Genomic DNA, 16,298 nt, shown 5'->3' on the forward strand with positions numbered 1-16,298 from the left:
CTGGGACCTGCAGCTTATAGGACTGGGAGCTCCCTGTGTTATGGGCTCACACGCTGGGACCTGCAGCTTATAGGACTGGGAGCTCCCTGTGTTATGGGCTCACACGCTGGGACCTGCAGCTTATAGGACTGGGAGCTCCCTGTGTTATGGGCTCACACGCTGGGACCTGCAGCTTATAGGACTGGGAGCTCCCTGTGCTATGGGCTCACACGCTGGGACCTGCAGCTTATAGGACTGGGAGGTCCCTGTGCTATGGGCTCACACGCTGGGACCTGCAGCTTATAGGCCTGGGAGGTCCCTGTGTTATGGGCTCACACGCTGGGACCTGCAGCTTATAGGACTGGGAGGTCCCTGTGTTATGGGCTCACACGCTGGGACCTGCAGCTTATAGGACTGGGAGGTCCCTGTGTTATGGGCTCACACGCTGGGACATGCAGCTTATAGGACTGGGAGGTCCCTGTGTTATGGGCTCACACGCTGGGACCTGCATCTTATAGGACTGGGAGCTCCCTGTGTTATGGGCTCACACGCTGGGACCTGCAGCTTATAGGACTGGGAGCTGCCTGTGTTATGGGCTGACACGCTGGGACCTGCAGCTTATAGGACTGGGAGGTCCCTGTGTTATGGGCCCACACGCTGGGACCTGCAGCTTATAGGACTGGGAGGTCCCTGTGTTATGGGCTGACACGCTGGGACCTGCAGCTTATAGGACTGGGAGGTCCCTGTGTTATGGGCTGACACGCTGGGACCTGCAGCTTATAGGATTGGGAGCTCCCTGTGTTATGGGCTCACACGCTGGGACCTGCAGCTTATAGGACTGGGAGGTCCCTGTGTTATGGGCTGACACGCTGGGACCTGCAGCTTATTGGACTGGGAGGTCCCTGTGTTATGGGCTCACACGCTGGGACCTGTAGCTTATAGGACTGGGAGGTCCCTGTGTTATGGGCTCACACGCTGGGACCTGTAGCTTAGCCTGGAATGATTCTCTCTGGGCGATTATCTCCGCATTCTGGTGTATGAGGGATAATGAGTAATTTCACCCCAAGCTAAAGACCTGATATTGGGTGGTAACTAAGGGAGATTGCTAAACACGGAGCTGTACCTTATACATAAAGGCTGATCAGAATAAATAAAATGCAGATGTTACCTTCCTGCCTGGGATCTCTCATGTGCTTTATCGGTCTGATTATTGGATCCTCTCTCCTGATTGGATGCTTGGTTTTGTCAGCCCCCCTGTGATCTGTTCTTGAAAAGTTTCATAGGGGCGGGGCTTTGACAACCCCAAACAAAGGCGCCCTGAGCAGGAGGTAGGACCGATGGCCGCATCGGACAATCAGAGGGAGGACATAACCAATGGTATTTTATATTATCTCACTTCATTCCACCCAGGACAGTATTTGCCGTTCGGCGGGATGAGCCTCAATCAGGATTTGTGCCAGCTGGTTATTATCGGTTGTTTTACTTAAGAGACCAAATGAAGCAATTAGAGGCTTCTAGACCTAAAGGTGCCTACACACTTAGCGATGTGCTCACGATGCGATATCGTGTCCGATTTCCCCCTGAACTCTCCCCAGCAGCTCCTCGCCAGTCGTGGGCACGATTTGGTGTTAAAAACGGTCCAATGTGACAAACGATCTATTGCGCCTCCTAAAGGTGCCTACACACTTAGCGATGTTTTACACGTTTTGCCCGATTCTGACGCATGGTGACGACAGACAAATCGTGTAAAATATGCCCAAATCGTGAATAGTTAGGAGGCATGATACACTGGAATAGTTGGGAGGCACGATACACTGGAATAGTTAGGAGGCACGATACACTGGAATAGTTAGGAGGCACAATGCACTGGAATAGTTGGGAGGCACGATACACTGGGATAGTTGGGAGGCACGATACACTGGAATATTTAGGAGGCACGATACACTGGAATAGTTAGGAGGCACAATACACTGGAATAGTTGGGAGGCACGATACACTGGAATAGTTGGGAGGCACGATACACTGGGATAGTTAGGAGGCACGATACACTGGGATAGTTAGGAGGCACGATACACTGGAATAGTTGGGAGGCACGATACACTGGGATAGTTGGGAGGCACGATACACTGGGATAGTTGGGAGGCACGATACACTGGGATAGTTGGGAGGCACGATACACTGGGATAGTTAGGAGGCACGATACACTGGAATAGTTGGGAGGCACGATACACTGGAATAGTTGGGAGGCACGATACACTGGGATAGTTGGGAGGCACGATACACTGGGATAGTTGGGAGGCACGATACACTGGGATAGTTGGGAGGCATGATACACTGGGATAGTTGGGAGGCACGATACACTGAGATAGTTAGGAGGCACGATACACTGGGATAGTTGGGAGGCACTATACACTGGGATAATAGGAGGCACGATACACTGGGATAGTTGGGAGGCACGATACACTGGGATAGTTGGGAGGCACGATACACTGGGATAGTTGGGAGGCACGATACACTGAGATAGTTAGGAGGCACGATACACTGGGATAGTTGGGAGGCACTATACACTGGGATAATAGGAGGCACGATACACTGGAATAGTTGGGAGGCACTATACACTGGGATAATAGGAGGCACGATACACTGGAATAGTTGGGAGGCACGATACACTGGGATAATAGGAGGCACTATACACTGGAATAGTTGGGAGGCACGATACACTGGGATAATAGGAGGCACGATACACTGGAATAGTAGGAGGCACGATAGATCGTTTGTCACATTGGACAGTTTTTAACACCAAATCGTGCCCACGACTGCTGGGGAGAGTTCAAGGGGAAATCGGACACGATGTCGGATCGTGAGCACATCGCCAAGTCTGTAGGCGCCTTATATTCCAGTGCATCGTGACTGAGCTTGTCTGAAGATGCGATGTACGACCTGCGGGAACGCGAATCGGCATTGTGATCGTGACCACAATTTGGGCATAGCTTCGGAATCGGGCAAATTGTGTAAAATATCGCTTAGTGTGTTGGCACCTTAAGAGATGACCCTATGTTCTGTTTAAAAAAAGTAATAACCCAGCATAAAAGTTACTTTGCGGCAGTTTGTGCGCCTCCGCGGCTGACGCCATATGTTCTCTCTCCAGGGCGATGAAGAAGCCAGCCTCGGCCTCCCGATAAGCCCCTTCATGGACCGATCAGCCCCCCAATTAGCAAAACTTCAAGAATCTTTTATAACTCACATTGTGGGACCACTATGTAATTCCTACGACTCAGCGGGACTGATGCCCGGGAAATGGATAGATGGCGGCAGTGATTCCGGCGATACGGACGAACAGGACGAGGACAACGACACCACAGAGGAGGAAACGTCCGAGCCCTCCGAAATCTTAACAAGTATGTCCTGTCAGATCTTCTGTTGTTTCAGAGATGCCATGTGGGGGAATTATTCGGGGAAGGGTAAGCATCACTGTACCCATTTACTGTACTTACTGTAACCTTCTCACTTTCATGCCCGCAGCACAGGACTGACGCCATTAACGGGAAACTCCCTCATTCCCAACCCAGAATCATGTACACACTGTGCTGGTGCCAGAAATTCTATTCATCCTTTTTATTTTATTTAATTTTTGTGTCGATCGACGGTATCTTGCTGGGTCCGGCGCTGCGATATGGAGACAGCGCTATCAGGCAGGTTCATTACAAGGTGTCAGCGGAAAAGCAGTCATTTCCCAGCATCCTCTCTCTCACCCGCGCCGGCATGATACGAGTTCCCAGGCGCGGTTTAGGAGCGATGATATATTCAGGAGTTATGTAACGTTCCATAATATTCTGAAAACATTCCCCAAATTACAAGTAAACAATGTTATCACCTCGTGTCCAACGTTACTGTCCCCATCCCACTGGCTGCGTGTCCCCAGTATTGTTGTCAGTGCTCAGTGTGTACATGGCTGTGAGTGGGGGGTTACACGTGTGAGATGGCGCTGTCCCCATCCCACTGGCTGCGTGTCCCCAGTATTATTGTCAGTGCTCAGCGTGTACATGGCTGTGAGTGGGGGGTTACACGTGTGAGATGTCCCTGTCCCCATCCCACTGGCTGCGTATCCCCAGTATTGTTGTCAGTGCTCAGCGTGTACATGGCTGTGAGTGGGGGGTTACACGTGTGAGATGGCGCTGTCCCCATCCCACTGGCTGCGTGTCCCCAGTATTGTTGTCAGTGCTCAGCGTGTACATGGCTGTGAGTGGGGGGTTACACGTGTGAGATGGCGCTGTCCCCATCCCACTGGCTGCGTGTCCCCAGTATTATTGTCAGTGCTCAGCGTGTACATGGCTGTGAGTGGGGGGTTACACGTGTGAGATGTCCCTGTCCCCATCCCACTGGCTGCGTGTCCCCAGTATTATTGTCAGTGCTCAGCGTGTACTTGGCTGTGAGTGGGGGGTTACACGTGTGAGATGTCGCTGTCCCCATCCCACTGGCTGCGTGTCCCCAGTATTATTGTCAGTGCTCAGCGTGTACATGGCTGTGAGTGGGGGGTTACACGTGTGAGATGTCGCTGTCCCCATCCCACTGGCTGCGTGTCCCCAGTATTATTGTCAGTGCTCAGCGTGTACATGGCTGTGAGTGGGGGGTTACACGTGTGAGATGTCGCTGTCCCCATCCCACTGGCTGCGTGTCCCCAGTATTATTGTCAGTGCTCAGCGTGTACATGGCTGTGAGTGGGGGGTTACACGTGTGAGATGTCGCTGTCCCCATCCCACTGGCTGCGTGTCCCCAGTATTATTGTCAGTGCTCAGCGTGTACATGGCTGTGAGTGGGGGGTTACACGTGTGAGATGTCGCTGTCCCCATCCCACTGGCTGCGTGTCCCCAGTATTATTGTCAGTGCTCAGCGTGTACATGGCTGTGAGTGGGGGGTTACACGTGTGAGATGTCGCTGTCCCCATCCCACTGGCTGCGTGTCCCCAGTATTATTGTCAGTGCTCAGCGTGTACATGGCTGTGAGTGGGGGGTTACACGTGTGAGATGTCGCTGTCCCCATCCCACTGGCTGCGTGTCCCCAGTATTATTGTCAGTGCTCAGCGTGTACATGGCTGTGAGTGGGGGGTTACACGTGTGAGATGTCGCTGTCCCCATCCCACTGGCTGCGTGTCCCCAGTATTATTGTCAGTGCTCAGCGTGTACATGGCTGTGAGTGGGGGGGTTACACGTGTGACATGTCGATGTCGCAGGTTTCGGGCTCTTTCTCAGACAGAAGCATTTGCTAATTGGGACGGCTCGGGGGGGAACTTGCTTTCTTGTTTGTGGGATTTAATATCCCCTGAAGAAAACCTGATTACCTCACGGTGGGCACAAGGGGCTGGCCTGGAAGAATAGCACTTTCCCGGGACGGAATGTCCGAAATACGTCACCCAGAATAAAGCATCTCAGGGGCTGCGCTAGAATCCTGCAAATTGTTCTCAAAGTTTGTTGTTCAGCGACTGAGTTTGGTTTATAAATCATGACGGGGGGACATGACGGGGGCAGAGGTTGGGGGCAGCAGACTCTCAATTTAAGTGTAAAGTTTCCCTGTTTGGAGAATAACATGTTCCCTTGCGTAGTACAATTATTAATGCTATTACTTATGTTTGTACCCATTATTACGCTTGTGGCACTTTATGGAGACTGACACATCACTCACATCAGTCCCTGTCCCAGAGGGTCTATGGGCCGTCATGTTGTGCGCTACGTTTTGCGAGCAGAAAGGCGCTGTGTGTGATATCGCCGTATGGCGTGTAATACAGTTCTCCCCACAATGGTGGTCACATTAATTAGCCCCCTGATTATTCCCCAAGTCCTCATCGGGAAAACATATAAACTCCCCACAGATAGGGTCCTGGTTTATTTTCTAACCATATCTCTTATACGTGTTACGTCAGTAGCAGCAATATCCTTACAGCAATGGTGGCTCTCGTCTGGTCAGGCTCCATGACATGTGCGGCATATAAAATCCTGCGTAGTATAATCTCCTCTGACCATAGACACAATGTGATAAGCCACCAGCATCCCGGCAGGAGGGGCAAATATTGGGCAGGATTCTTAGATGGGAACTAATAAAAATAAGTAGCTCTGCACCCGGGCAATCCACGCTCAGTGCAGGGGGCACATACATGTATTATGTCAGCATGTGGGGTAATTACTGTCTGCTTCTGCCCACACATGCCGGACAGCTCTATTATTACCCCTCTGCCAGGCAGCAGGGCAGCACAGTGTTACCCAGGGGCACAGTTACTGGCCCTTATTGCTCCCAATTCCCCATTGTACTATTATTCTCTATATTACACTGTATGTCTGTTCTATATATACATATTGTAGAAATATTGCACAATAATCTGTATATTACACTGTAAACTTTATATTATACTGTATAATTGAAAATAACCTGTATATTACGCTGCATGCTATATATGTCATATACTGTATGTTATTAGATAGGGCAGAAGAGTACGCCGCGCCGGGGCCCTTAGCTGCGCTATTCTGTTATCCCTGTGTTGTTAATGGATCACAGGCTGTAGAGGAATTAGCGCCATTGCAGGGTGTGTGCCGAATATGCCCCGCGGTAACTGCACCTCCCTGCTGACTCGCTGGCGCATGTGGTGCGGCCTGGCCATGGCAGCGGGTGCAGGAAAGGTGGTGGGAGCAGCCAGGCAGATTGGCGCTGCGTGCTCCCTGTGGGCTGTAGAACGCGCAGTTACAAGGTAAAATGAGCATGAAAGGGAGGAGATTGCGCCCTGGGGGGCTGTCCTATGTACATGTGACTTTTCCCAGCGCAAAGTGACCCAACCTTTACACAACCTCGGAGGTGATGGCGATTGGATGTACTTATGCACTAACCTAAAATACCTCTGCGTAGAAGCGTGAGAACTGGACTGGTTCCAACCAAACCAATATACGCACCTGTCTGACAGGCTGCGGCAGGTGCCATTCAGGTTGTGTCCGCCAGGAACCCATGCGATGGAATCCGATTGAGGGGTCTATGTACTAAGCAGTGTTAGGAGACAGGGTGAAAGTGATAAGGTGCCAGCCAATCAGCTCCTAACTGTCATCTCACAGGCTGTGTTTGAAAAATGACAGTTGGGAGCTGATTGGCTGGTACCTTATCACTTTTCACTCTGTCTCCTAACACTGCTTAGTAACTAGACCCCAAAGTGTTAACACATGTTCCAAATTCCAAATGTTCCTCCGATCACTGGTTATTACCTAATCTTACTTTACATATAAACATTACGTTTTCATCTTTTACCAGCGGCGGCTCTATGGATGAGGCACAAGTGTCGCAGTGACATCATCAGACGGTTGAGTTTATTGGTTTATTTAAACTGTGCGGAATGGTTTCGCGGTTATTTATCCCCTGTATCAGTCTCTCACCTGTATTATATCACTGCAGAGGAAATTGTGATCTTATCTTTGGTAGTTTCAGCAAAAGTGAGCGGAATAGATATTAGGGAAAACTATGCCGTGATTTATATCTATCCAGCGCAGTCCCAGCGAGCGTTTCCATGGGGCACCATACGTGGGGAGATGCCCCTTGTTATGCCCTCGGAGGTCAGATAGGTGCGTTTATAAGTGGTTGGGCAGCCACAGATAAAGCTACACAAAGCTTAGTACTATTTCTGTGTATTGCTGGATTGTGTGGGAAGGGTCCCTAGGCTGCCCACCCTGAGTATATATATATAATGGGGAGCTGCTACCTGTGGGGACTATTGTTGCAGACATACAAAAAAGAATTACAGATGCACAACTCCAACATTACTCATTATATATAATAATATATAATGCAATAGAATTTAGCAAATAATAAAAGAGGTTTTAGCATAATCATGACCATAGTTATGGGCCTACCCACCACACCCAGGTAACCTCTGAGGGTAGGTCCCTAACATACTGGGGCTGAAATCCAGAGCGCAGGACACCCCCAAACCAGCCCATCTGAGCCACCCCAGGGCATCACCCCAATAAGGAAAGGTGAAGTGTAATAAGGTGTAAGATAGATAAGAGCTGCTGCTACATATATAAGAAGGTGACAAATAGAGGTTTAAAAATAATACATATATATTACACAATGAAAGTACTAAAAGTGCAAAAAAAAGGAAAATATGTATATATAATGTGATGCCCTGAAGTAGCCCAACCAAAGCAATCCAGGGGACCCACGCCCCAAAAATCAACCCTAAGCTGCACTACAGAATAAACATTTTTAGGACTTACCTAGATTGTGCCTCTTGTTAATGTGCAGTCAAAATGCCAGATCCCTCCTGAAACCCAATTAGGGACAGGTGGGAAGGGGGGCTAGCCTAGGGGTCAGGTGGGAAGGGGGGCTAGCCTAGGGGACAGGTGGGAAGGGGGGCTAGCCTAGGGGACAGGTGGGAAGGGGGGCTAGCCTAGGGGTCAGGTGGGAAGGGGGGCTAGCCTAGGGGACAGGTGGGAAGGGGGGCTAGCCTAGGGGACAGGTGGGAAGGGGGGCTAGCCTAGGGGTCAGGTGGGAAGGGGGGCTAGCCTAGGGGACAGGTGGGAAGGGGGGCTAGCCTAGGGGACAGGTGGGAAGGGGGGCTAGCCTAGGGGACAGGTGGGAAGGGGGGCTAGCCTAGGGGTCAGGTGGGAAGGGGGGCTAGCCTAGGGGACAGGTGGGAAGGGGGGCTAGCCTAGGGGACAGGTGGGAAGGGGGGCTAGCTTAGGGGTCAGGTGGGAAGGGGGGCTAGCCTAGGGGACAGGTGGGAAGGGGGGCTAGCCTAGGGGACAGGTGGGAAGGGGGGCTAGCCTAGGGGACAGGTGGGAAGGGGGGCTAGCCTAGGGGTCAGGTGGGAAGGGGGGCTAGCCTAGGGGACAGGTGGGAAGGGGGGCTAGCCTAGGGGACAGGTGGGAAGGGGGGCTAGCCTAGGGGTCAGGTGGGAAGGGGGGCTAGCCTAGGGGACAGGTGGGAAGGGGGGCTAGCCTAGGGGACAGGTGGGAAGGGGGGCTAGCCTAGATTGAAGGCGTCTCATACCTTCAGGGATCTATGGGACAGAGCAATGTTCTGCAAGTCACTAGAGAGATCAGTAATGTAATACTCTGCAGTATATATCGCTGTACATGTGTCAGGGATCTATGGGACAGAGCAATGTTCTGCAAGTCACTAGAGAGATCAGTAATGTAATACTCTGCAGTATATATCGCTGTACATCTGTCAGGGATCTATGGGACAGAGCAATGTTCTGCAAGTCACTAGAGAGATCAGTAATGTAATACTCTGCAGTATATATCGCTGTACATCTGTCAGGGATCTATGGGACAGAGCAATGTTCTGCAAGTCACTAGAGAGATCAGTAATGTAATACTCTGCAGTATATATCGCTGTACATCTGTCAGGGATCTATGGGACAGAGCAATGTTCTGCAAGTCACTAGAGAGATCAGTAATGTAATACTCTGCAGTATATATCGCTGTACATGTGTCAGGGATCTATGGGACAGAGCAATGTTCTGCAAGTCACTAGAGAGATCAGTAATGTAATACTCTGCAGTATATATCGCTGTACATCTGTCAGGGATCTATGGGACAGAGCAATGTTCTGCAAGTCACTAGAGAGATCAGTAATGTAATACTCTGCAGTATATATCGCTGTACATGTGTCAGGGATCTATGGGACAGAGCAATGTTCTGCAAGTCACTAGAGAGATCAGTAATGTAATACTCTGCAGTATATATCGCTGTACATGTGTCAGGGATCTATGGGACAGAGCAATGTTCTGCAAGTCACTAGAGAGATCAGTAATGTAATACTCTGCAGTATATATCGCTGTACATCTGTCAGGGATCTATGGGACAGAGCAATGTTCTGCAAGTCACTAGAGAGATCAGTAATGTAATACTCTGCAGTATATATCGCTGTGCATGTGCCAGGGATCTATGGGACAGAGCAATGTTCTACAGATCACCAGAGGAATCAGTAATGTAATAAATAATCTGCAGAATAGTATATCACTATGCATTAGGGGGTAGATGAAACAGGGCAATGTTCTGCATAGCTCTAGAGAGACCAGTAATGCAATAATCTGCAGAATAAATTACTATGTATCTGGCAGGGGGTAGATTCAACAGAGCAATGTTCTGCAGATGTCTAGGGAGGTCAGTAATGTAATAATCTGCAGATTATATCACTATGTATCTGTCGGGATATATCATGGGACAGAGTAATGTTCTGCAGATCACTAGAGAGGTTAATAATGTAATAACCTGCAGTATATATAACTGTATATGTCGGGATAGATTGAACAGAGCAATGTTCTGCAGATTCATAGAGTAATGTCTGCATAATGTCTGTAATAATCTGCAAATACTACAGTTGCTATAAAAAGTAAATAGTATATTATATTCTGAGTGTATCTGTATCTGTACCTGTGCCTGGGGTGTACACTATACATGGAGGGTGTGTGTGATGTGTGTACAGTCTGAGTGTATCTTTGCCTGGGGTGTGTACTGTACATGGCGGGTGTGTGATGTGTGTACAGTCTGAGTGTATCTTTGCCTGGGGTGTGCACTGTACATGGCGGGTGTGTGATGTGTGTACAGTCTGAGTGTATCTGTGCCTGGGGTGTGCACTGTACATGGCGGGTGTGTGATGTGTGTACAGTCTGAGTGTATCTTTGCCTGGGGTGTGCACTGTACATGGCGGGTGTGTGATGTGTGTACAGTCTGAGTGTATCTGTGCCTGGGGTGTGCACTGCACATGGTGGGTGTGTTATGTGTGTACAGTCTGAGTGTATCTGTGCCTGGGGTGTACACTGTACATGACGGGTTGTGATGTGTGTACAGTCTGAATGTTTCTGTACCTGTGCCTGGAGTGTGCACTGTACATGGCGGGTGTGTGATGTGTGTACAGTCTGTATCGGTGCCTGGGGTGTGTACTGTACATGACGGGTGTGTAATGTGTGTACAGTCTGAGTGTATCTGTGCCTGGGGTGTGCACTGTACATGGCGGGTATGTGATGTGTGTACAGTCTGAGTGTATCTGTGCCTGGGGTGTCCACTGTACATGGCGGGTATGTGATGTGTGTACAGTCTGAGTGTATCTGTGCCTGGGGTGTGCACTGTACATGGCGGGTATGTGATGTGTGTACAGTCTGTATCGGTGCCTGGGGTGTGTACTGTACATGACGGGTGTGTGATGTGTGTACAGTCTGAGTGTATCTATGCCTGGGGTGTGCACTGTACATGGCGGGTATGTGATGTGTGTACAGTCTGTATCGGTGCCTGGGGTGTGTACTGTACATGACGGGTGTGTGATGTGTGTACAGTCTGAGTGTATCTATGCCTGGGGTGTCCACTGTACATGGCGGGTATGTGATGTGTGTACAGTCTGAGTGTATCGGTGCCTGTGCCTGGGGTGTACACTGGGCCTGATTCAGAGCTGAACGCCCTGACCAGAGCGCTCGCTCTGAATCAGGGCCCTCCTACCTTTTTTAGGAGCGTCCTCATGGACGCTCACATAGCTGTGGGTTACCACCCACAGCTTATGCGAGCGTCCATGATGATGACCATCGGGCTTGCGACGGAGACCCTGGAGTGATTTTGGCTCTATCAGAGCCAAAATCACTCCCACTGGCATCACTAGTGATGTCAGTGGGCCCGGCTTCAGACGGCAGGCGTTCCCATGGGAACGCCTCCGTCTGGTAGCCACGCCTCCGGCACGCCCACCAAAGGGGGCGTGCTGTCAATCAACATCGACAGCACACCCCCTTTGGTGCGAGACCCGGAGCAACGGAAAACCCGTCGCTCTCCGGGTCTCGCGCATGCGCACGACGGAGCTCCCTCCGTCGTGCGCATGCGTAGTGGGGCAACATCGACCCGTTTGCGAGCATCCTTTGCTCGCGAACGGGTCTGAATGACCCCCACTGTACATGGCGGGTGTGTGTACAGTCTGAGTATATCTATGCCTGGAGTGTGCAATGTACATGGCGGGTGTGTGATGTGTGTACAGTCTGAGTATATCTGTGCCTGGAGTGTGCACTGTATATGGCGGGTGTGTGATGTGTTTAAAGTCTGAGTGTATAGGTGCCTGTGCCTGGGGTGTGCACTGTACATGGCGGGTGTGTGATGTGTGTAAAGTCTGAGTGTATCTGTGCCTTGGGTGTGTACTGTACATGCCGGGTGTGTGATGTGTGTACAGTCTGAGTGTATCGGTGCCTGGGGTGTGCACTGCACATGACAGTGTGTGATGTGTGTACAATCTGAGTGTATCGGTGCCTGTGCCTGGGGTGTGCACTGTACATGGTGGGTGTGTTATGTGTGTACAGTCTGAGTTTATCTGTGCCTGGGGTGTGTACTGTACATGGCAGGTGTGTGTATACAGCCTGAGTGTATATGTGCCTTGGGTGTGTACTGTACATGGCGGGTGTGTGATGTGTGTACAGTCTGTGTGTATCGGTGCCTGGGGTGTGTACTGTACATGGCGGGTGTGTGATGTGTGTACAGTCTGTGTGTATCGGTGCCTGGGGTGTGTACTGTACATGGCGGGTGTGTGATGTGTGTACAGTCTGTGTGTATCTGTTCCTGGGGTGTGTACTGTACATGGCGGGTGTGTGATGTGTGTACAGTCTGAGTGTATCTGTGCCTTGGGTGTGTACTGTACATGGTGGGTGTGTGAAGTGTGTACAGTCTGACTGTAGCGGTGCCTGGGGTGTGCACTGTACATGGAGGGTGTGTGTGATGTGTGAACAGTCTGAGTGTATCGGTGCCTGGGGTGTGTACTGTACATGGCGGGTGTGTGATGTGTGTACAGTCTGAGTGTATCGGTGCCTGGGGTGTGTACTGTACATGGCGGGTGTGATGTATGTACAGTCTGAGTGTATCGGTGCCTGGGGTGTACACTGTACACACATCACACACACCCTCCATGTATAGTGTACACCCCAGGCACCGATACACTCAGACTGTACATACATCACACCCGCCATGTACAGTACACACCCCAGGCACCGATACACTCAGACTGTACACACATCACACACACCCTCCATGTATAGTCTCAGTGTATCGGTGCCTGGGGTGTACACTATACATGGCGGGTATGTGATGTGTGTACAGTCTGAGTGTATCTGTGCCTGGGGTGTGCACTGTACATGGCAGGTGTGTGATGTGTGTACAGTCTGAATATCTCCTTTATATTTGCAGAAAAGAAAAAGTGTAAAAGAAAAATCTACTGTCAGATCACCCATCACCTGCTGGAGAACCACAAGATGTGGAAGAAAGTTATGGACGATGAGCAGCGGTCGGAGGTGGTGGATAAGGAGCCGTCTGCCCTACACCCAACCTCAGAACAAATCCAGGCCATCAGGGAAGAGGAGGAGGTGACTCCCAAACAGGAAAACTCAGACGGCGAGAAGGACGAGTGAGCCGATGGCGGAGGAGGTTCCGCTCACACCTGTCGCCGGCCAGCACAATGCTTAGACACAACACTGTAGAATTTGCGGCAAGAAGGACGATATTGCGCCTCCGTCTGTTTATTGTGTTTTTCTATATACAGCGACCTCTAACGCTCACGGAGACATCGGCCCCATCCCCCGCTTCTAGAGACTTGGCGAATGGGGCTGGAGAACAATGGGCACAGCCACACATTGAGGAAATATATTATATATTTAATAGCTATATACCTTTATGTATCATGGTAACACACACCTGTCTGCGGATGTGTGGTTTTATATATATATATATTGTCACTGTGAACAAAATGACACACGCACACATTTTGTTAAAGGGAAACTGTCACTTATTAGATTGTCCTGATTTGATTGGTTTATGTGGAGCAGGTGACGCCCTGTTGGCGGAGTTGGACACCATTTTGCTTAAATATTCTGACTTGGTGAGCGTCTGTTCCTCATTGCGGCAGAAAAGAGACCTGCGAGGAGTCAGCGTTTGAACCATTGTGCCGCGATAAGTAACGCGTCGTGATGATCACAAGAGGAATGAAAACCAACTGCCCAAAATGACAGGAAAAGAAAATATAACGTCCAATTAGTAATCACCGTTATCTCCTGTCATATCTCTGTCTTTCCTGCCACTGTGATGAACGCTTCCCAAACACACGCCACGAGGCCGGCCGTTCCCGGCAGGTGCGGGGCTCAGTATAATGCACCATACTCAGGGCGGCCCATTGTACAAATAGACATTTTCAGGCGGCCTCTGTCTGACTTACAGGCGTCTCCTATGTAATAAATGTAGGTCTGGATAGACTGACAATATTTGTCTTTTGTAGCCTATAATGCACTAAATAGAAATCATTATATTGATTTGGGTAAGGAATGAAACGCGCCATGGTGGTTCTCCTTAATGCGAGCTCGCGGTGGGAAGAGGGTGAAATAGGTGATAGTTCCCCTTTATGTGAAAGGTACTGATTGGCCGGTGAATGCTGCCGCCATTTGTCTGTGTAGTACCGGAGAGGGTGGAGGAGGCTGTAGCATTGGATCAAGTAACAAGTTACTATGTTAACGATTAATATTAAAGGGAGGATTTTATTATATATGTTGTTCATGCTGTGAGCCAAACTTCTATTTAAAAAAAGTTGATATAAACTTCAATATTTTATTTCACAATATTATATTTGTTAATGATCGCTATCTTGTTGTAAATATGGAGACATTTTTATTGGTTCCTATAGATAGGATAATCGTCTTGTTTAAAAGAAAGAAGCTTTTTTTGTAAAAAAAAAAAAATAATATTTTTTTTTTAAATCACAGATTTTTATAAGAGCCATTATAATGCCCATGAAATATTGTCTGCGTGTTGTCCATCTGCCAAATCAAATACATTGTACAGTCCTGCCCTGTGACATGGGACTGTACAATGCTGCCCTGTGACATGGGACTGTACAGTGCTGCCCTGTGACATGGGACTGTACAATGCTGCCCTGTGACATGGGACTGTACAATGCTGCCCTGTGACATGGGACTGTACAATGCTGCCCTGTGACATGGGACTGTACAGTGCTGCCCTGTGACATGGGACTGTACAGTGCTGTCCTGTGACATGGGACTGTACAATGCTGTCCTGTGACATGGGACTGTACAGTGCTGCCCTGTGACATGGAACTGTACAGTGCTGTCCTGTGACATGGGACTGTACAATGCTGCCCTGTGACATGGGACTGTACAATGCTGCCCTGTGACATGGGACTGTACAGTGCTGCCCTGTGACATGGGACTGTACAATGCTGCCCTGTGACATGGGACTGTACAATGCTGCCCTGTGACATGGGACTGTACAATGCTGCCCTGTGACATGGGACTGTACAGTGCTGCCCTGTGACATGGGACTGTACAATGCTGCCCTGTGACATGGGACTGTACAATGCTGCCCTGTGACATGGGACTGTACAATGCTGTCCTGTGACATGGGACTGTACAGTGCTGCCCTGTGACATGGGACTGTACAGTGCTGCCCTGTGACATGGGACTGTACAGTGCTGTCCTGTGACATGGGACTGTACAATGCTGCCCTGTGACATGGGACTGTACAATGCTGCCCTGTGACATGGGACTGTACAGTGCTGCCCTGTGACATGGGACTGTACAATGCTGCCCTGTGACATGGGACTGTACAATGCTGCCCTGTGACATGGGACTGTACAATGCTGCCCTGTGACATGGGACTGTACAGTGCTGCCCTGTGACATGGGACTGTACAATGCTGCCCTGTGACATGGGACTGTACAATGCTGCCCTGTGACATGGGACTGTACAGTGCTGCCCTGTGACATGGGACTGTACAATGCTGCCCTGTGACATGGGACTGTACAATGCTGCCCTGTGACATGGGACTGTACAATGCTGCCCTGTGACATGGGACTGTACAATGCTGTCCTGTGACATGGGACTGTACAGTGCTGCCCTGTGACATGGGACTGTACAGTGCTGTCCTGTGACATGGGACTGTACAATGCTGCCCTGTGACATGGGACTGTACAATGCTGTCCTGTGACATGGGACTGTACAATGCTGTCCTGTGACATGGGACTGTACAGTGCTGTCCTGTGACATGGGACTGTACAGTGCTGCCCTGTGACATGGGACTGTACAATGCTGTCCTGTGACATGGGACTGTACAGTGCTGTCCTGTGACATGGGACTGTACAATGCTGCCCTGTGACATGGGACTGTACAATGCTGCCCTGTGACATGGGACTGTACAATGCTGCCCTGTGACATGGGACTGTACAATGCTGTCCTGTGACATGGGACTGTACAGTGCTGCCCTGTGACATGGGACTGTACAGTGCTGTCCTGTGACATGGGACTGTACAATGCTGCC

At 50.1% G+C, this 16,298-nt stretch overlaps 1 protein-coding gene across 1 annotated transcript in view; it reads left to right on the plus strand.

Moving 5' to 3' along the window:
* The window catches only part of PDE3A (phosphodiesterase 3A), a 145,749-nt gene extending 131,293 nt beyond the window's left edge, over positions 1–14,456 (plus strand). Inside the window, exons 14-15 of the mRNA XM_088462662.1 lie at positions 3,128–3,377; positions 13,167–14,456. Coding sequence (XP_088318788.1) covers positions 3,128–3,377; positions 13,167–13,387 — 471 coding nt within the window. The 3' untranslated portion in view covers positions 13,388–14,456. The remainder of the gene's footprint in view (positions 1–3,127; positions 3,378–13,166) is intronic.
* Positions 14,457–16,298: the final 1,842 nt, after the last annotated feature.

The sequence above is a fragment of the Taudactylus pleione genome, unplaced genomic scaffold, assembly GCF_031769625.1.
Source record: "Taudactylus pleione unplaced genomic scaffold, aTauple2 ptg000052l, whole genome shotgun sequence".
Classification (NCBI taxonomy): Eukaryota; Metazoa; Chordata; class Amphibia; order Anura; family Myobatrachidae; genus Taudactylus; species Taudactylus pleione.